The 22,602-nt window shown below is 36.8% G+C and overlaps 1 protein-coding gene and 1 long non-coding RNA gene across 4 annotated transcripts; both read right to left on the reverse strand.

Annotated features, from left to right (window-relative positions):
* Positions 1-7,759: 7,759 nt before the first annotated feature.
* Positions 7,760-9,240, reverse strand: LOC115427492 (uncharacterized). Of its 2 annotated transcripts, XR_003936498.1 has the most exons (4): positions 8,951-9,240; positions 8,796-8,866; positions 8,662-8,720; positions 7,760-8,575 (listed from the first exon to the last, which is right to left on the reverse strand). It is a non-coding gene; the product is annotated as an uncharacterized LOC115427492 (long non-coding RNA). The 2 variants fall into 2 exon arrangements; XR_003936497.1 differs by having other exon boundaries at positions 7,760-8,720.
* Positions 9,241-10,562: 1,322 nt separating this feature from the next.
* On the reverse strand, positions 10,563-21,322 carry LOC115423608 (CMRF35-like molecule 8). Of its 2 annotated transcripts, none has more exons than XM_030140621.1 (7): positions 19,401-21,322; positions 14,992-15,148; positions 14,502-14,837; positions 14,245-14,403; positions 12,255-12,347; positions 12,122-12,165; positions 10,563-11,052 (listed from the first exon to the last, which is right to left on the reverse strand). In XM_030140621.1, exons 2-7 carry the CDS (start codon positions 15,107-15,109, stop codon positions 10,783-10,785), a joined length of 1,020 nt encoding a protein of 339 aa, XP_029996481.1. In that variant the 5' UTR covers positions 15,110-15,148; positions 19,401-21,322; the 3' UTR covers positions 10,563-10,782. The 2 variants fall into 2 exon arrangements, with proteins under 2 accessions (XP_029996481.1, XP_029996400.1); XM_030140540.1 differs by having other exon boundaries at positions 14,992-15,174.
* Positions 21,323-22,602: the final 1,280 nt, after the last annotated feature.

The following is a 22,602-nucleotide window of genomic DNA, read 5'->3' on the forward strand; positions in this document are numbered from 1 at the left end:
ACCTCAGATAAATGCAAAAAAAAAAAAAAAACACTTTTGCTCAGAGCCATCCCAAAATTGATACATTTTTAATCAAATATTGGGACCAAAAATAGGACCAAAATTGGGATATGAAATACTATGAATGTGTCAGTGCATTTGATCTGGAACACATAAATTGAAATGGTCTTATATAGCGTTATAAATAAAGACACTGTGTTAAATTTGAGGATCCTAGTGGTTTTTCTAATCCAGACATGCAGGTTTTTCATGAATCTCACACTGTAAGCCCAGATAAGTAGAGTTTACTCAAAAAATTTGAGGCAAGTGATTGCACTTAAATGATTTGAGTAATGATCGACTAATCACTTGGTTTAAGTAGTTCAACTTTAATGCTAAAAGTATTAAACTTAAACTATTACGTAGAAAACACTAAAAGACAAGTTATTTGTACTTTAAATCTGTTGTAAAATCAACCCCACTATCCAACCTTTCAACTCAGCATTTTAGGTTACATTGACTAATTTTCTCAATTGCAGCCAGATTGGTTTAACACTGATTAAACAACTTTTTTTTTTTTTTTTAAAGACAATCAAACTTAAAATCCTATTCTTGATCATAATAGTTGTGGAATTATTCAACTTAACATATTATAGGATGAATGGAAGTTAGCTCTATGTCATTTGCAGTACAGGAAGTACTTTTATTTTGACAAGATATTAAGATTTCCATCATACAATAACAGTCTTGGATGAACAGGAAAGCCATTGTTCTTCCTATGGCTCTGACTCATGGTGCAGCTGTACAAAAATACAAAAACAAACACAAAAAGGCCAATAAACACTGACATACACACATTAAATCCAAATTAACACTAACACCACAACCCCGCTGAACCCCTGCACATAAAAATAACACATTTTCAACAACATGCCCAATACCCACAATGCAATGCGAAGATGAACAGGTGCAGTCATGACTAAAACTTAGTGATTTAATTCCATTCAACTTAAACTTTTTCGTACTTTCAACTGTGTCTACAAATTAGTAGAATATATGTAACATTTTATAGTAACATCATAAAACTTAAATCATTTAAGTGCATTGTAATTAAAGCATTTTAGTAAATACAAATTCCGGGCTTACAGTGCAGTCTCATTCAAGGTTTTATGTCAAACCCTTCATGTCCACTGGCATTACTACCCATTTAAACAGATATAAATCGTGAATGATTTTGCAACAGTGGTCACTTTTATGAAACACTCTGCCTTGCTTAATTAGTTTGATTCCCAAAATGTACCTGTGAGAGAATAAACAGACATTTAAAAAAAGAAAAAAAAGGGCTTATTTTTCCATGTCCTTTTGACTGTGTTACACACAGATTTTTGTATACAAATAATGTAAAATAATATAAAAATGTGTTTTATCTGAAAAATAGTTTTTCTTTTATCTCAGTTAATATTTATTTTTAAAACAGACCTGAAGTGCTTCCAAACTTGCTTCGTAACATTAGTCTACATCTGGTTTGAATTTTTAGCCCCTCTGTCCTGTTTTTAGGGACCAGTTTCATAGAAGCACCCATATCAGAACATGATTTTTCCACACACTAGAGAAAATTAGAATATGGTTGAGATCATGGATGGAGAGGCATGTTCAAGGTGTACTGTATAATCCTCAACGGGATGATGATGAATGAACTTTAATTTTAGGTGAAACTATCAGTCTTTACAGTGGAATATGACATAGATGAGCTGCTGTTGGGTGTCTTCACTATCAAAGACATTTCTTTCCATTTCACTTCACACCACAACCCTTTTGCATCACCTTTCTTTACTGTTTACCGTCTCTCAGGTGGGATCAGGTGGTGTTTGTAAGAATGACTGGCAATGGTCTTAGACTCTTTACACTTCACATACTGCAGGTTCTTCGTTTCAAAAATTGACTGGAACAAACTCAGTGCAGCTGAGTCTCAAGTCAAACTCCAGTCTATTTATTCTGTTTTATTCTTTCTTTTCTGTTCTTGACTTAATTCATGACCAACTCAAAGACAAAATACAAGTCCTCTTAAATCATTATATTTGATGTTTAAGAGTTGTTTTACACTTAGTAGTAGTTTAACCCATAAAGACCCAATTCTACTTTTGTGGCAGTTCCCAAAGGAATTTTTGTCAAGGCTGAACCTTTCTTAAAGATCTATCACCATTTGTTATAATATTATCCTCTGTATTTTGCATATTTTTCAGTTAAAAGCATGTATTTTCCTGTATTTAACTTACTGATCATGTAGCTGTTTGTAAAAGATCAGATTAAATTTGAGAGGTATTATATAAAAAACAGAGAAAACTGAAGAAAAAGTGACTTTTTCAGCAAAAATATAAATAACCGAACATAAACCGCAGTGTTTCCATCCACTGTCGTTAATCAAACTCCATGGGTTTTACTGGTGAATCAATGCTGTAGAAGATGACGGTGTTCCCATGTTCACTACAGAGCCTCTGAACGTCCAAATGAATTTCTCTCTCTATTTAACCTTTCTTAAGTGATTTATCACAATTTATTGTAATATTAGTCTGTATTTTCTGTATAATTAAATTTTTTTAGTGTGAATCATATTTTTTTCAAATATTTAGTTCACTGATGTAGATTTTCACAAAAGCTTACAGTAAATGCATAGGGTATTGAATCAGAAGAGAAAAAAAAAAAAAAAACTTTTTCAACAAAATTTATCATTAACTGAACATGAACCCAGTGTGTCCATCCACTGTCATTGATCCAACTCCATGGGTTTTAGTGGTGAATTAATCTTGTAGAAGATGAAAGTGTTTCCATGATAACTACAGAGCCTCTGAACGTCCAAACTGATAGTGATTTAAGAAAAGAGAAGCTACTCATTGCATCAATTAAGGTTAATCTTTAACCCACAAAGACCCAGTGCTACTTTTGTGGCAGTTCCCAAATGAATTTTTCTCTGTATTTAACCTTTTTTAAGTTATTCATCACCATTTACTGTAATATAATCCTCTTTAGTTAGATTTTTTCAGCGTAAAATCATGTATTTTCCTGTTAATTCACTGATCATGTAGACGTTCATGGAAACTCAGAGTAAATTTAAAGGTTATCTTATCAGAAGAAAGAAAATTGAAGAAAAACTGACTTTTTTAGTAAAATATATCCATAACTGAACATAAACCACGTGTGTCATTGTCATTGATCCAACTCCATGGGTTTTACTGGTGAATTAATGTTGTAGAAGATGACGGTGTTTCCACGTTCACTATGGAGCCTCTGAACGTCCAAATGGGTCATATCTGATGACCATGAAAAGATTAAAAACTGCCTTTTACACCAATTATTGACATGTATTGATAGGATTAGTGGATCAACAGGTATTAAACATTTACATCAGTGGATCATTGTGGTCACCAGTGTCTGTTTGGGTCTTTATGGGTTAAGCTAGTTGTGGCTATGATGATTGGTAGTCATGTATTTAGGTGTCCCTTGAACAAATGCAGTCCCAACTTATATATGTGTGAAAGAGTGTGTGAGAAATTGAGAAAGACTTGACTAATCCTTTTCACTTAGCAGCAGGAGTGTCATTGACTGTCATTGACATCAGAGCAGATACCCCAGGCCACCACACTCTTCCCCTGGTGGCCGATGTACACAACAACAGCAACAACAATGACAGCAACATCAAGCTGCTCTGCCTCCCTGAGCCTAACAAGAACAGCTACTGGAGGGCATTCCTGCCGCCAAGGTGACTTCTGCTAACTGAGTATGTGTGTGTATGTGTGTGTTTTCAAGTGGGAGAAAGCACAAGAGACAAAACAGGGACAAATTGAGGGTAGTAGGAAAGAGAGTGACAATGATACTGAAAGACAAATGCAAAATGCAGACACACAAGGCAACTAAACATCAATGAATTGGTTTGCAAACCAAATTCCATGAAGCCTGCACAATCCCCAACCCCAGACTTTATTTTCAACAGGGCAAAGAAAATATATCCAATGTTTAACCCATAAAGACCCAGTGATTCTTTTGTCAGTTCCCAAATGAATTTCCCTCTGTATTGAACCTTTCTTAAAGGTGCTGGAGGCTTTTGTTGACCGACTTTTCGTCAAATCTGTAAAACTTAAGTCATAGCCTAAGTATCATGAATCTGTAAGCCAGGGCTGTCAAACATGCGGCCCGGGGGCCAAATGCAGCCCGCTAAAGAGTCCAATCTGGCCTGTGGGATGTTTTTGCCAAGTGCAAAAATTCCACAGTCTTAAAACTGAATTAAGCAAAAAAATAATAATAATAATAAAAAATTAGCTTGAATTAAGTGAAAAATCTTGAATTAAGCCCCCCCAAAAATCTTCAATTAAATAAAAAAAAATCTTCAATTAAGCAAAAAAAAAAAAAAAAATCGCAAATTCAGCAAAAAATTTTGAATCAAGCAAAAAAATCTTCAATTAAGTTAAAAAAATCTTGAATTAAGCCAAAAAAAAATTCTTCAATTAAGTAGAAAAAAAACTTGAATGAAGCCAAAAAAAATTTCAATTAAGTAAAAAAATCTTCAATTAAGCAAAAAAAAAAAAAAAAGCTAGAATTAACAACTTTTTTTTTTTTCCCTTTGTTTTAGTGCAAAAAGTAATAGTAAATTATGAAAATATTTACATTTACAAACTATCCTGAAACAATTAAATATGAATAACCTGAACAAATATGAACAACCTGAAATGTCTAAAGAAAATTAAGCACAATTTTAACAGTTTTCTGCCTATTACTAAGTATTGAGTGTCTTTGTAGATCCAATCCATAGCGCACATGTAGACATGATAAGTTGAGGCACAATATTGTTAAAATTGCACTAAATTTTCTTTTTTTTTTAAATTTCAATTTCAGTTTTTTCAGTTTTTTTTTTTTTTTTGATAGTTTATAAAAGTAAGTATTTTCATAATTTAATGGGTTTTTTTTTACACTTAAACAAAGACAAAAATTTGGAGTTGTCATTATTTATAGGTTATTCTGTCATTATTTTACTGGTCCGGCCCACTGGAGATCAAATCAGGCTGAATGTGGCCCCTGAAAGGAAATGAGTTTGACACCCCTGCTGTAAGCCTTTCTGTGATTACTCACCTGAATCTGTTGCATTACGGTGAACAATTTCAAAGTGCCATCCGCCATAAACAAACCGTGTGTTTACAAACCGACCCGGGATGTCACTCAGGCATCTTTGGAATTTTGTCGTGACGTGCATTGGGGGAAACGGAGGTTCACGCACCCACCTGACAGCGGCAGCGCGACCATATGGTATTATATGGATGAAACAAACACATGCAAGAGCGGAAACGGCTGGAGGAATATGCATAGAAGGAAGGGAGTTCCTGCCGTTTCCGATCATGTCTGTTCCAACTGCCGCTGTCAGGTGACTGCGCGAGCCTTCACGTCCCACAATGCATGTTGCGACAAAATTCCGAAGATGCCCGAGTGACCTCCTGGCTCGTTTGTAAACAAATGGTTTGTTTATGGTGGATGGCACTTCGAAATTGTTCACCGTAATGCAACAGATTCAGGTGAGTAATCACAGAAAGACTTACAGATTCATGATACTTGGGATATGACTGAAGTTTTACAGATTTATGAAAAAATTGGTCTCAAAAGTCTCCAGCACCTTTAAGTGATTTATCAGCATTTATTGTAATATTATCGTCTGTATTTTTTCTTTATTTCAGTAAAAATCAGGTGTTTCTAATTCACTGATCATGGAAATGTTCATTAAAGCTCAGATTACAGTTGAGGGTTATTATATCACAAACAGACAAAACTGAGGAAAATGACTTTTTCTGTAAAATATATCATTAATTGAACTTAAACCCAGTGTTTCCATCCACTGTCATCGATCCAACTGCAGGGGTTTTACTGGTGAGTCAATGTTGTAGAACAGGGGTGTCAAACTCATTTTCTTCCAGGGGCCACATTCAGCCCAATTTAATCTGAACTGGGCCGAACCAGTAAAATAATAGCATGATAGCCAATAAATAATGACAACTCTAAATTTTTTTGGTGCAAAAAATAACATTAGATTATGCCAATCTTTACATTTACAAACCATCCAAACAAAAAAGATGTGAATAACCTGAAAAAAAAAAGAAATTTGTTGAGAAATATAAGTACAATTTTATCAATATTATGCCTCGACCTATCATTTATACATGTGCATTACAGATCAGATCTACAAAGGCACAAAATATTTAATAACAGGCAGAATATGGTTAAAATTGCACTTAATTTTCTTTAGACATTTCAGGTTGTTCATATTTGTTCAAGTTATTCACATTTTATTATTAAAGGATAGTTTGTAAATGGAAATATTTTCATAGTTTAACATTTTTTGCACTTAATCAAAGAGAAAAAAATGGTGTTGTCATTATTCATAGGTTATTAAGATATTATTTTTTTAGTTGAATGCCCCAACTTGCACTTTGCAAATTCATCCCTTGAGCTGGATTGGAACCTTTGGAACCCGGGCCACATGTTTGACACCTGTGTTGTAGAAGATGATAGTGTTTCTATGGTAACTATGGAACCACTGAACGTCCAAATGGGTCATATCTGATGACCATGAAAAGATGACAAACTGCATTTTATGTCACTTATTTACATGGATTGATAGAAATACTGCCTCAACAGGTATTAAACAGTTGATGATTTTGGTGAGCCGGTGGCTGTTTAGGTCTTTATGGGTTTATCAACATGTATTAATAGGATTAATAAATCAACAGGTATTAAATATTTTACATGACAAGATAGCTTTGGTCACCAGTGGATGTTTGGGTCTTTATGGGTTAAACTGAGAAAATGTCAAATTTTAACATAAAAAAAAATTAACAAACAAACAACTACATAAATACATACATACATAACACAGCAACACGTCCATGAACACCTGTAAATGTTTGGGACCTGGAGAGACCATTTGATAGAGTTTTTGGAGAGGAATGTTGTCCCATTCCTGTCTGATATAGTATTCTAGATGCTCAACAGCCCTGGATTTTCTTTGTTGTTATTTCGTTTCATGATTTTTATCAAAAGTTTTTCAGTTGGTGAAAGGTTTGGACCGCAGGCTAGTTCAGGATCCAGACTCTTTTATTATGAAGTCATCTTGTTGTGTATTAAATGCAATATATGGTTTAGTATAGTCTGGCTGGGATGTCAAGACAGAGAAACTACAGGGTGGGGAAGCAAAATTTACATTGAACATTTAGTTGTTTTTTCTCAGCAGGCACTACGTCAATTGTTTTGAAACCAAACATATATTGATGTCATAATCATACCTAACACTATTATCCATACCTTTTCAGAAACTTTTGCCCATATGAGTAATCAGGAAAGCAAACGTCAAAGAGTGTGTGATTTGCTGAATGCACTCGTCACACCAAAGGAGATTTCAAAAATAGTTGGAGTGTCCATAAAGACTGTTTATAATGGAAAGAAGAGAATGACTATGAGCAAAACTATTACGAGAAAGTCTGGAAGATACTATTAAAGAAGAATGGGAGAAGTTGTCACCCCAATATTTGAGGAACACTTGCGCAAGTTTCAGGAAGCGTGTGAAGGCAGTTATTGAGAAAGAAGGAGGACACATATGTGGCAGTATGTGGGGAAATCAGATTACCCAGTTGTCCGACAACGCCACCCAGGGGAATTTCACCCCTGGGAAAATTATACAAATAATAAAATTAACTAACAAGATCACAGGTTCGTAATGATCCACCCGGGAGAGATAATGTTTAGTTAAAGACAGAATTTATTGAACAAAAATTATTAAACAGTTAACAAAAAAAAACTAAAATGTCGCACACACCAGGCCTTCAGCCAGCACTCAGGCTGACAAAAACAAAATAAGGGAGGACAGGGCTGAGACTTACCACCGCGGCAGGAAACCAAAAATAAGGGGAGGGGTCCACCACCACACCTGTGACACGACACACAAAAAGAAAAAGAACACAAGGAAACCGTGAAAACACCACCACCAGGTTGGACTGCCGCTCAGGTACCCAGCACCTGTACCACAAAGAAAAAGAAGAAACAACCATTAATAAAACAGCCTGAGTGCCTAGGTCACTGGTGGCCGACAGTGAACGATTAAAACTCACACACACTCACACACATCCATCCAACATCTAATTAACTCAAAATATTAAAAGCCATGAAAAATACAATTTCCTTAAAATAGTGTTGCCAATAAACATGAACAAAGGAAATTGTAAAAAAAAATAAATCCAAACAATAAAGAAACTATGAAAAACACAAAAAAAGTATCTATGCCCGCCCCAGGTAGAGGATCAGGTCCGGAAAGACGAGCAGGAGCCGGACCGTCCGGAGAAGGGGAGGGGAGACGAGCCAAGGTCCGGGGGCGAAACACTCGGGCCGAACCCGACTTGGCCAATGCGGCACCGGACAGAGACGATATCCAGGGTCCACTGTAGCACAACAGCCAAACCAGAACAGCAAGGCAAAAAAAGACGGGACAGCAAAACCAAACCACCAAGCCAAAACAGCAACAGTCAATGAGTGTGGTGGCTGATGACAGGCCACCACTTACTGCAACCTTTAAATTAATCAAAAGAAAACACTCTAATTAATAAATGCAAAAAAAATACTCAATTAAAGAGAATGATGCACATACATACATACCACTGGCGCAGCGTCACAGAGAACAGGAGGAGGAGAACCGCAGTTACCTGCAGCCCACACTGCAGGAAAACACAGCAGCAATCAGCTGAGAGCTAAGCTACAGTCTGATAGAATGGCAGACAACGCCGACTCACCAGGCAGACCACGTTACTTCCCACCAAACCTCCGGCGGGGTGATCTGTTCCCCCTACACCGTCTGTAGTCACTAAAAAAACACACCGGTGTCACCAATGCGCACGTTGTGCGCACACAGCGAAAAGAAGAGAGAGAGAGAGAGCGGCCACACTACCTGAGGGTTGAATGTTTGCGATGCCCACCGCAAACAAAGGGCTCCGCCACGCCGAGCTGCAGTCACCGCCACGCTGGCTCAAAGGACTGGAAGGAGAGGGTCAGGTGTGACCACTCACCTGATTATAAAGGCGCGTCTGGCACCGCCCCACAATTAAGGTACGGCGCTGCTGGCGCAGTGCCGTGCAGTGGCAAGGAGGGAGAACGCCTCCGGCTACACATAGAATAAAGACATTTTCTATTATGTCAATTTTCTTGTGGCAAATAAATTCTCATGACTTTCAATAAACTAATTGGTCATACACTGTCTTTCAATCCCTGCCTCAAAATATTGTAAATTTTGCTTCCCCACCCTATATATTTAATGAGATGTTTGAGACCACAAGAAATAATAGGACATGTATGATGTGAGGTTCAATAGGTTTTCACAGAAACAAACTTGTATTTTTATTTTATTTTTTTTTATTATTATTTCTCATTTTTATCAGTATAATACAAGCCAATCTCCCCAGGTTGAGGAGCAAGAAAAGAAACAAAAGAACAGAAAACAAACAAATGAAAAGAACAGCCTGTGTTTGTGTCAGAATATGTTTAGGTCCCTTAATAGAGACCTTTTTTCCTGAACATCAGCTATTTTCTCCAGGTTTTTATAAAGAGATTTCCTTTCAACTTGTTTATATGTAAGATGTTCCATGACAAGTATATCATCTGTGATTGAAAGCCATTGTTTGTAAGACGGAGCATCAGTCTAAAGCCAGTTCTTTGTTATGGCCGCCTTCTCCTCTCCTCCACCAGGACAATCTCGACATACAAACGTATATTTTTACTTCAGTGTTCAAATGTCCATTAAACTTCAACTAAATGAAAAATGACAGACCACCATATATTAAATAGATACATAGATAAATAAATCCTTTTCCAGTGCACATGAACAGATTAATAAACTAGAAAACCAATCGAAGAGCACAGCCCCCCCCCCCCCCCCCTTGTGCCAGTATCAACATTTTCTGAAAATTTCATCAAAATCCGTCCATGACTTTTTGAGTTATCTTGCTAACAGACAAATAGACAATTCCCAATGAAAACATAACCTCTGCCGTTCCTTGGCAGAGGTAAATATTCAGCGGCCTCACAATTATGATATTTTGATTTGATTATGACATCCACATTGCAGTGCATCCTTTAACCCTTTCATGCATAAATTATGAGAACCTTAATCAAGATTTTTTTTTCCTGATTGTTTTTATTCCTCTTTAGGCATGAAAAAAAAACCCAATGTGATTGAATTTTTTTTTTTTTTTTTAAATCAACCTGTTTTTCATGGAGTTACAAAAATGTCCACTCAGCTACACCATGAATTCTATTCTTGAAGCAAAGAAACATGTATTTAAAACCCAATAACATAAAGTGATATAAAAACAGTGAAATGAAACCATGTTTAATGCAGCTAATCTGATGTTTTCTCACATTTTAACATATTCTAATACTAGTTATTACTCACTTCATGGAGATAATATGCAAAAAATAAATATTAACAATTGATTTCCACTCAAGAACCAATCAAGAACAGCAAAGTTACAATAATGGTATGAATTGCAGTTTATGAGATGATGCGTAAGTGTCCACTGTGTTGGTTGATATGGAACTAAAACAACAAAACTCATGAATATACAAGAGTAAAGCTGTAGGGTAACTGTCCACTGTAGTGACCACTATGCATGAAAGGGTTAAATAACATATTTCCACACCTCTGTTATTTTGGATCATTTCTGCTGTTGCCTTTAAGGACACTATTCAGTCAATGTTATAGCTATGACTTGTCACTTTAATTTGTCATCTGGGGAGTTGCAGGAGAGAGTACTCTAAATCTGTCAGAGGAACTGTGACTGCATGTGGTCCAACTAGACTGACTTCATTTATAAACTTTCTAGCATTTGAATAGTTTTCGTTCTGAAAATCTTCTTGCATGACTTGGTGGTGGTAAGCGTTAGCATAGATGCCATCTGGATTCCCGTCACTGTGGGTCACCAAGGCGTAGACAGGAGAAATAACTTCAGGTTGGCTCTCACCATGATGGTCTCTAATTTCATCATATTCTGCAGTCTTCAAAAAAAAAAAAAAAAAAAAAGAGGACAGAAAGTTAGTAGCACAAAGACGTTTTCACTGAATGTGCATGCCACATGGGTTTAGAAAAGTCATAATAGTTCTGGTAACTTCATAGTGAATGCACATTGATCTTAAAAATACACTCTTGGTATGATCTTCCTCAATTTATGGTGTATTTCTGTGTAGGGTCTTTTTTCAGTGAACAGGCCAGTAATTTTAATGGAAAGAACAGCAGTGTACATTGTACGGTCATTATTTTCCAAATCAATCAGCACAAAGTGGTCTTGAAAAGGTAAATAAGTTCCACCAATAGAAATCTTTGGCCTGGTTTTCAGTGTTAAAATGACTCTTTTAGCCCTAATACCTAATAAGAGCCCTAAGTTCAATGAGATGCATCCAGTTTTCTTGCTTTATTATCATAATCATCATAATTCATGCAGTTAAAAAAGAGTTACTCCCAAAATGTGCTATGGTCTGGGACCTTGACCGTTGACCTTCCACCACCAGTATCTTTTTCATTTATCCTTAAATCTGTGAACCAAATTTTGAGAAATTTTGTGCAGCTGTTCTTAAGATACTGGGTTTTAATTGTAATGGCAAATGACTGACTGGGAAAAGCTAATAATATAAAAACATACACAATCTTTCATTATGTGGTACACAAAAATGTCATGTGTTGTTTCAGGTAGGCTTTTTTTTGCATCTTCTCTTGCACCTATATACCCCCCTTTATGACATGAATTAACTCAACAGTGTAAGTAAAGATAACTTTGCAACTTTAATGAACTAATTGTATTCATAAAAATATATATATAAATTACACTAATGAGTGAACATAGCTAGGAAAATCATCATGTACCGTTAAACCCTTCTTCATTCTGATTGAGTCCTCACAGTTAGTTTCCTGTAACATCATATAGTACATGCTTCCTTTAAGTTAATTAATTCTAAAAACAGAATTCAGGAAGTGAGAAAAACATTTTGAAATAGATGAAGAAGTGAACTTTTTATGTGAGTTTTTTTTTTTTTTTTTGTTCCAGACATGTAGTTGACTAAACACACTCACCTGTTCTGGATCTGGTTCTGGGATGTCACCACTGGATACAGATGCTGAAATGACATTAATGACAATCATTTGTTCTTCTGATTAGTGAAGTGTGTATAGAGCATACACAGTGTATGTAGTTGGTGATACATACTCATTTGCTTCTTCATCTTCTTGGTTATCATCAGCAAAATCACTAGAATCGTTATCAAGACAACTGTACCCACAATTAAATAGGGTACAGTTCCTGATTAGGAAAAGAGAGATGAAAAATGAACAAAGTTAAAGTAAAAATTTAAAAAGTTAAAGTAAAAATTAACTGCCACAATATACTGTCATGTATTGTGTGAACTACTGATTGTTTCTCACAAAATTTAGATCATTTGTTTATCAATCAAATGTTTTTTATTCTGCAGGGAAGTTACAAGACAGAGTTAATTAATTACTTTATTACCCCACCCCCCGAAGGGGAGGCAAGGGGTATTGTTTTTGGTTCAGTTTGTTTGTTTCTTTGTTTGTGTTTTCACACTCTAGCAGCAAAACTATTGGTTGAATTCATACCAGATTGGGTTTATAGATTTATAGTGACCCACAATAGATGTGGTTACATTTTGTGAATGGTACGTCAAACTTCAAGTTTTTATGAATTTCTGAACTCTTTTTTTCTCATTTCGATGGCCAGAATACAAAACCTCCTATCTGAAAAAAATCACTTTTTTCAGAAAACAAAAAAAAGTTTAGTTTTATTATAGTATGGTCTTTTGTTAAAGATATCCAAGCTTATTCTACTGTTCTCAGACTCTCTTTCTATATTATGTGTTAACATATCATCCTTGTTCTCACCATTTAATGTGAAAACTCAAAATCTAAAAATTTGCAGATAGGAGGTTTTGTTTTTTGGCCATTGAATTACTTATAATGGGCAAAATTTCACATGTCTGTAGCAGCAAAACCATTGGTTGAATTCATACCAAATTTGGTTTATTGATTGCCAGTGACCCAGAATAGATGTGGTTACATTTTGGGAAAAGTAGGTCAAAGTTCAAATTGTTAATGAATTTTAAAATCTTTTTTTTCTTCCATTTCCATTCCATTTCTGTTGGGTTTCTGTAAATTGGCTTAGAGTCTGGTTTTGACCAACTCTATATGTAAAGTGTCATGAGATAACTTTTGTTACGATTTGGCGCTATATAAATAAAATTTGATTTAAATTTGATTTACTTATAATGGGCAACATTTCAAATGTCTGTAAAAACAGAAATTTTGTTTCTATTTCCTTCAAACTTGGCACATATATAGAGGCAATTGATATGCTGACATCAGCACATGCATAGACATGATGACATCAGCTGGACTGATGCCAAACTAAGCTACAATATGTGTGAGGGGCGGGGTTTGTTGTGCCTGACACCACTTGTTATTTAGTTATTATGAATAAATTCTTGCACGAGTGGATTTTGTGTAATAATTTCACCAGTTATTTGATTGGATGATCAAAGAGCGACCAGTCAGAGCAAACTTGGCTAGTAAACCACATCTGTAGGGATTTACACTCACTAAAATATATTGGTTTAGATATAATGGGTGTATTTCCCAACACACAATGGCAGACAGAGAAGACATGGATTTGATTGCAAACATACTACATAATAAGCAGTAGTTTTGGTGACTATAATGTATTTTATTAAACATGTTTTATGTTTTTGTTATTTTATGAAGTGAATATAGCTGATTGTGCTTTAGTTGATGTTGGTGGTGCAGCTGTGGCTGTAGTGAAAGGACACCTGCTCAGTTAGTTTCAAAGTTGGGTTTCTAACTTTAGTAATAACATTCATTCTTTCTACATGACTGTGATCCAGTGCCCTCGTGCATTTTTTTGTATAGTATTAAACCCTCAAGTGCTAAAGTTGCAATATTACTACAAGCAACACAACTGAATGGAACAGACAGCTTTTGAAATCTTAATATCCAAACTGAATGTAAAAAAACCCCTCTGGTGCCTAAAGGGCTAATTCTGACATTCAACTCAGGACCAGAGAACGCCGCTGAAGCCCTGGGTGTGAAATACAAGGCCTGACACTGGTGCATTTCAACGTATGTTAACCCTAAAGTGGTTGTGTTAATGTAATGATTCGAAGTTATACCAGTTCCTTCTGTTATGAATGCAACAGTTGTGTTGTGTCGTGCTGTCACAACTGTGTCGGTAGCTCTGGAAATGCCTCCAGATGACACACTGGTACTTGTACAGGATGTTGATGTAATGGGGGCTGTTTCTGAAGTAGTCTTGGGAACAGAAAGTGCCGCTGAAAACATTAGACATATTATTATTAATCTATAAACTGTTTTGGGAGATAGAGAATAAACAGGGACAATTATGAAATGAAACTGAGGATAAACTTACCATCTAAAACTTCAAGATTCACTTTTACAAATGAGTCAAAGCCAGCCCGATCCAATCCACAATAATAAGTTTTGGCATCTGATTTCTGGAGATTAGTGAAGGTCACAGATAAACCTTTTGCTCCATTGTTTTGTATCTGTATTCTCTTGTTGCGTTTCATTTTTCCAGTTTCTGCGGTGACAATAATGTGTTTCTTTTCTGTACATGGACTGTTACAAAAGTACTTAGAATTTGATTTAATGCTAGTCCAAACATCCCAGTTTGAGCATTCAAAGGTCAAAGTTTGTCCAACACGTCCTGTTATGGTGCGACTCCTCACCTCCACAATAGTCACAGCTACAGGTGGGAATCAAGAATAATAAGTAAGAATTCAGTCTGGGCACTGTGGAACACAATATCATTATCTGTGTTTGATTAAAATATGATTAAAATAAATCAAACCAACATTTCTGCATATCTTGAGAACTGCTTAAAAAAAGAAATAACTCACCATAAAGGAGACACAGATAAGTGTAGCTTTTCATCATTGCGATAGTGACAGTGAAGGATAGAAGTGTGGTCAGTCCAAACCACTGTCTTCCTAGTTTTAATAAGGTCTTGTTCCTCATCTTCACACCCTCTCGAAGGCTCAAGCTCCTCCCTTTCCTCTTAACAAACCACACACATATAGTTCCTGTGAACCGAAACAAGCCTCAGCCTAACCACATCTGCATACAATAGGAACAATCATTTTTTAAAGATGAAATTTAATGTATATCAATGCAAATAAAGAAGATTTTATACATTACCTATAATAGTTTTATACAGTGGATTTCAAAGAAGCAAACACATGCATGGAAGTAATTTATGTATCGATTCACGTTGTTTTGTGTAGAAGAGATTTGTTTTATCTATGGTGAGTTTCAAGATTTACAGAACCCCTAGTCAGTCCCTGAAGGCAACATGCCCCCACTGCCCCCTTCTGAGTCTGTTAGTTTAAGCTTTCTATGCAACTTCCCCACTGGTGGTTTCACTTGTCAATCATGACATGAACCAATGACCACTGTAGATGGACATCATCTGAATTTTGACACAATTAAAACCATACATGTGAAAAAAAAAAATCTATACAAATGATTGTAAACACAGTATTGCACAGTGCTGCACTATCAACGCGATCCCTTTGTGGACAAATGAAGTGTCTGATCATCTTCACCATGGTCTTTATCAGTGGCGGCTGCTCGTCTTTCAGACAGGGGAAGCTCATTGTCGGCTTACATCAAAAAACATAAAAATAAAAATAAAAAAATTGTCAAGTTATTTAAACATACATTCGGCCCTCTGTTCCTTTTCAAGAAAATGGTCAGTGACCTTATCGTACCAGTAGGCGTCTTTTCCAGGGACTGGACCAGTGTCCTCTGAATGTCCAGCAGAACCAGGCTGATTAGATTACCTTGGCCCATTGTGTTGCAGGTGTAAGACTTCAGCCTTTTTAAACTACAGATGCTCCTTTCACTCCGACCTGGCCGACAGTTTGATTGATTTAACTATCTACAAAACGATATTAAACTCAAACAAGAAATGATTAAATTATGTAACTGAAACAAGAAAACGCTGAAATTATGTTAAATTGAAACAAGGAAGTCCAATAAATGTGTTTTATTTACAGTGCAAGAAATGAACAAGTAATTTCGTAGTGGTTTCTCTCTTGATTTCACAGCAGAATGTGCGACGGTATTAAACTGAACTGTGTCAGTGAAGGAGTAGATCTGAAAATAGCTGTCAATCAAACGGGATTCAGCCTTTCGACTGATCCTCCAATCTGCACATGGGATTCTGGCGTCCAGCCCAGCTGAGCTCCGCCCACAGCTCCATTCACCCCCAGAGACGCCCGGTGTCCAGGGGCAGGACAACATCGTGGCATTTATCCAATTACCGTCCAGTTTTGAGGCAATGAAAAAAACTGTTCCACTCAGTCCCATTGAAGACCATAGACGCCCGCAGTCTACGGACAAATGCACTGAGCAGAGATCGAATGAGAAAACAGCGTAACGGGAATGTATGAGAAGTGAACAACATCAAGTCTGTTGGTTTGTGATAAAGCTGATTCTGAACGAACTCGTCTGTGAGATGAACGTGTTCTAACACATTTGTAGTCAATGAAATGTCAACACAACCGTACATATTTAACCATTTAATTTTCGGAATTTTAGGGGAAGCCGGACTTCCCTTGCAGCCTATGAGAAATCGCCACTGGTCTTTATTCTGTGTGAACATGTCAGCAGTGTGTTAAAACCTCTGAAAAGCCTGGGAACTGAAGTTAAACGGTTGGATGGTACATTTATATAACATGTTTACAAGTATCTGCACAGGAAAAAGCTCATAACAAAGTAAGAAGCTGCAAGTCACAGCTCAAGTCTCAGTCAGAAAAGTAGAGGTTATTTGCTTTTATTAAGTACAATAAAAAGTTTTTCTTTCTATGTTTGGAATTACATAGTGATACAGTCAGGCAGTACTGTGGAGTGGTGTGGGTGAGAATGTTATAGATTGGATTTTGAACTTGTCCTTGATCCATGTTGTGCGGGTGGAGGATTTGGAAGATCTGCAGACTGTTGGAACATAACATGCCCGATTCAGGAGTTTTGGAGAAATGATGATTAAAGTTAAAAAAGCAAAATAATCTATTGAAGACGTCAGGGATGTTAATTTAGGGCTCCAAAAGGTGTGGGAAATGGATTTAGGGAAAACATTTGGGGAGGATGAGTGGGATGTATTAATTAAACAAATGTTAAAGCCAATAAGAGATGCACGGTCCAAACTCATTCAATTTAAAATTCTCAATAGACTATACTGGACACCTGTCAAACTATGTAGAGCAGGAATATGCAATTCTAATATCTGTTGGCGGTGTAAACAAAGTCCTGGAGACATGGTTCATATGTTTCTTACCTGCCCGAGTCTGACCTCTTACTGGCATAGTGTCATGGGAAAGATAAATAGTACTTTAAATTTGAATTTGGTCCTGACACCTGCGTTGTGTCTTCTGAATTTCCTGGAACATGATGTTACATTAGAAGTCAAAAGAGCACATTGGCTTAAAATTGCACTCACTACAGCTAAGAGGGTCATACTAAGGCACTGGAAGTGGCAGTACAACCCTACTTATTCTGAATGGTATTCAGCCTTATCAGAGACCGCCTCATTTGAAAGACTGATCCACAAGATAAATGGACAGATGGATATATATAGAAGTGTGTGGGAACCCTTCTTAACACAGATCGGCTCATATTGAGGGATGCTGATTGAACTCAGCTCATGCTGGAAGATCCAATGTGCCCCCCCATTTTTTTTTTTTGTTTTTTTTTGTGACTGACTGGCTGGGGGAGAGGGGGGATTGTGGGAGAAAAAGGAAAAGGAAGAGTTGTTCCTTCAACATGGACATCTTACTAATGTGTGTTCTTTCCAATTTAGTGCAAGATCCAATGTGTTCGGCTCTGTGCTAGGGCTGTGGACTAATTGTGATGTCCTTGATTTATTTTTTTAAAAAAATGTGATTTGTGAACTTTTGAAGGACTCAATAAAAATAAAATAAAAAAAAATAAAAATAAATAATAATAATAATCTACTGACGTACAGTGTTTAATAGCTGTTGATCCACTAATCCTATCAATACATGTAAATAATTGTTGTAAAATACAGTTTTTCATCTTGTCATGGTCATCAGATAACGCCCACTTGGACGTTCAGAAGCTCCGTACTTACTGTGGAAACACTGTCGTCTTCTACAACATTGATTCACCAGTAAAACCCATGGAGTTGGATCAATGACAGTGGATGGAGACACTGGGTTTATGTTCAGTTAATGATAGATTCTGTTGAAAAAGTCACTTCATCTCCAGTTCTGATGCAATAACCTTTAAATTTACTCTAAGCTTTTATGAACATCTACATAATCAGTGAATTAAATATTTGGAAAAAAAACAAACAAACCATGATTCACACCAAAAAATAGAATACACAAAAAATACAGAGGAAAATATTATAATAAATTATGATAAATCACTTAAGAAAGGTTAAATAGAGAGAGAAATTCATTTGGGAACTTCTACAAAAGTAACACTGGGTCTTTATGAGTTAATACTGAGACAGTGAGTTAACACTGTACCCGTGTGTTGTATCATACTCTGATGGTAAGAGTGTGAATGCTGTCGACAGGATGTTGAACTTGATCTTGTTGCATTGCAGAAACTCCACCATGATCTGCAACCTGTTCTAACATACCATGTTTTCTCCATCATAGATACACTTTTACACATTTTTTCCTCTTCTAGTAGAACTTTAATCTACAGATCATACAAAATAACAGCACTGACACTGAGTGGTGAAATTGTCATGGATAAAACACATCATCATTTTGAAAGTTATCCTACTCCATACTATTTGCATACCAGAGAATCCTATATCATATCAGTGTGTGCCAAATAATGTGCAATGTTACATGGATTTGATTGTGTAATTTATTGTGGTGGTTGTATTGTTGAAGCAAAACACACAGCTCAGTTTGCACCTCTTCATCTTCTTATCTCATCCCACTTTTCAGAAGTCTTCATTTACAGACTGCTGTTTTATGAGCTAAATGCATAGTGAAAAATGTAAGCTGTAACATGTGCTATGTTTGAGCTATTTCAGCTGGTGAAACCCTTAAATCATCAGAAGTATGCAAACTAGTGGGATGTAAATGCACTATTGTAGAATCGATTTTAAGTCTAGCACAGCTGTTTCAACCCAGTACACAATACATATGGGATCCATCCATCCATCCATCAGACCAACTGTCCCTCCCACTGTGTATATATGTGTGTGTGTGTGTGTGTGTGTGTGTGTGTGTGTGTGTGTGTGTGTGTGTGTGTGGTACAGTACCTTCCTTTGATTTCACAGGTTAGTTCAGATTTTCAGCAGGAATCCGTCTCCTTCTGACCACCCCAGACCGTCCTCAGTCTGATGTGTTTAGTGGAGTTAATGATGTTGTCATGGGACATTTGCGTATCCAGTGTCCATGTTGCCCACAACGGTAGCAGACATCTCTGGGAACCTTTCTCCTCCTGTTCTTGTGTTCTTCATGTCTTTTTTCTCTATGTCCGTGGCCAAATTATTCCTGTTCCCAGGCTTCGTTAAACATGGTTATTGTTTCCATGTGTAACTCCTTTTGTGTTGTCTCTTCCTTTTCCTTCTTTTTTGAGAGTAGTTGGTCATGGGCATGTATGGCATGTCTTCAAAGTTCAGACAAGCGTGCGTCACTCCAGCCAATGCAGGTGATTTTAACTGCTGAGGAAATGTCCAGTTTCAGTCCATTTAGGAAACAGTTGCAAAGATGATTTTCCCAAGCTCCTAAAGTGCTGCCTTACTCAGCAGGGGGTTGAAGGCCACTGTGGGTGTTGTTAATCCTCCGGTACTACCGTGACTCAGCTCTCCGTTTAGATAGGGTCCTGATCTCACGTTACTTAGGCAAGGGTCTTACCCTAGAACGCTAGTCGTTGAGATTACTACTTAAGCTGAACTTAATTTGGAACACTCGCCTGTCTTCTAACTACCTTTAATTCCAACCTCTGCCCCGCTAACTCTGATACCAGAACTGCCAGGAGAAACCCACTCTGTGGTCAGTAATAATACCAGTCCAGTTGGTTCTTGGTAGCTGTTCCACATGGATTAGTGTACTTGTTACATGACAGGAAATAATTTAAAAGCCAGGAAAAATAGGCTTTCGGGACATAAATATGGTAGGTGGATTAAGGCTAAGAAATTTTCAGGACCTTTGTTGTCATGCACACAATGAACCTAACCTTTTACATTCACCAACATAATGTACCACATTGGGAATAAATCAAGGAGAATTTAGAATGTACTTTTTATAAATTTATTATAGGCAATCTTAGCAAAGCAAAGCATATACATAAATCATCGATCAATTAATCAATAATATAATCATCCACTGAACTTCTAAGTCATAAGTAATCAACCGGATCCTTAAACTTAACTGATTTCTACTCTCCTTACTTCCACCCTGACCCCGTTGTAATCTTTCAACCCACAGTTCAGTTCTTTGAGTCCTTTCGAAATTGTCCCAAATGGTTGCCTTGCTTGAGGTCTTCAAGGGAAGAAAAAGGAAAGACCTCTGTTTCCGAATTTAAGGAAAATTTAAAAAAGTTCAAATTTCACTAAAATAAAAAATTAATTCAATTTTGATGAAGAACTCATCAGTTTGGCCAAAACTGATGAATCCAATGCTGGGTAAAAGGAAAAAGAATTTAGAAATATAAAAATCTTCTTCTTTTCCAGTCCGGACCAAACAGGGAAAAACCGAATAAACTCCGGTGAACAGCTTCCTTGTTGACAATGTCCCCGTGAAGATGGTAAAAGTCTCTTAAAAGACAATTCTTGTCTTTAAAGTCTTTGATCCGTTGTCTCACAGATGAGATAGGTCTTTGTCTTCAAATCTCGACTCATCGATGCAAAGTTACTCTATCTGGTGAAACCTCCAGCATTATTTGAGAAGTAAGATTAACAACTTAGAAGCCAATCTGCCACACTCTTTTCTGGTCCTAAAAGAGCATAACTCTAAGTCTAATCTCTACGTGGAACACGTAGGGCACCCTTTCCTTCGGAGCGTCTCGTACTTCTGAAAATGCTATAATAGCACTTTAGATTTTAACAGAACTTTAGACTTCCCCCGGCTACACCCAGATGACTTCATCGACAGATGAGTCATATCCAGATGTCTCCGTTGGAACTTCCCTTTCTTTCCAGTTTTGACCAGTTTTGGGTGCGACAGATAGCCGATTGTTTCTCTCATTTCTCTGATTGCACAACACTTACTGTGTTCATGAAAACATGTCCTGACATGCCCCTGCTCTGCTCTAACATGTCTCAACACATCCCTTTTGCATTCAATGAATCAACATTATTCCATCTTAATCACACTTATTGATTACAATACTTATATCAGTTTAAATTCAACTTAATAAATCAACTCAAATCATCATGTCAATATTATGTTATATTTAATCACTGTTTTTACCCTGGATCGTACGTTCCCACTTTATGCCCATGTCAACCCGAGGAGCCCTACTCCTCTACCTAACTTGACAGTGTTAAACACCTCTGTCAGGCGAGTCAGATGTTCATCAGGGTCTTCATTGTCCTTTTGTCTGCAGGTGGTGATTTTCTCCAGGTTAGTTTTAACTGAAAACTCTTTGGGGAATGCCGTACATAGACTGTGGACGGCATCTCTGTACTGTGCAATATACTCATCTTCCAAGTTAACATGTTTGCAATGGAGGTCACTATTTGGGAATTTGTTAGTTATTTTCCGCCAGTCTGTGGAATTCATCTTGGTAATTATAAGTATTTGTATTTCATTCATAGTCGGTTTAAATTCCTGACAAAATGTGAGGAATTGTTCAGCAAATATTTTCCCTGATGCTGTGGGGTTGGCAAGTGTTTTCATTTAACTCAAAATTTTCACATGAAAAGGGTAATTGTTTCTGCATCATTTTTCTGCTTCGTGCCTCTGCTTCCTGTTTCCACATCTGCAAACGCTCTTTTTGCTCTTCCATAATTTCCAAACGTTTCACAGACACTTTCTTTTTTCTTCTTATTTCATCTTCTGTCCCCTTCATCTTTTCCTCTAATATTAGTATTTTCCGTAAACTGAAAGATCCCCCTACTGGGAATCCAAACTTATCTGTCCAGACATTCAAATATTTAAGACTGTTTTCCCCACATTTCCTTCTCATAACATCCAAAATTGGCCCTTCTGGAGGTCCAACCTCAACAGAGCCCCTACACCCCATCCTGCTGTGCACGGCTACTATACAATACAGATGTCTGTAAGGACTGCTTCGTCTCACCACAAGTAGTAAAAGGTGACCTAGTCCGCGACTAGTACACTGGTACACTTCAATTGTGGATATTATGGGAAATGGAAATCTGCCAGATTAAACCCAATTTTGCTAAACAAATAAATGCTAGATTGTCAGTATTTCAGTGCTCACCAGATTAATTTTGCAAAATTGACTTCCTGGAATCCCAGCGGTGATGATCTGGGGCACCAGCGGTCAGTCCT

The sequence above is a fragment of the Sphaeramia orbicularis genome, chromosome 1 (genome assembly GCF_902148855.1).
Source record: "Sphaeramia orbicularis chromosome 1, fSphaOr1.1, whole genome shotgun sequence".
NCBI classification, from domain to species: domain Eukaryota; kingdom Metazoa; phylum Chordata; class Actinopteri; order Kurtiformes; family Apogonidae; genus Sphaeramia; species Sphaeramia orbicularis.

Bases quoted from the DNA above. Each gene is read 5' to 3' on its own strand.
- LOC115423608 (XM_030140621.1), bottom strand. From the start codon at position 15,109: ATGAGGAACAAGACCTTATTAAAACTAGGAAGACAGTGGTTTGGACTG. The intron at 14,404-14,501 runs GTAAGTTTATCC...TAATGTTTTCAG, and splicing joins GAATCTTGAAGTTTTAGATG to CGGCACTTTCTGTTCCCAAG. The intron at 12,348-14,244 runs GTATAACTTCGA...TTTCCTAATCAG, and splicing joins ATTCATAACAGAAGGAACTG to GAACTGTACCCTATTTAATT.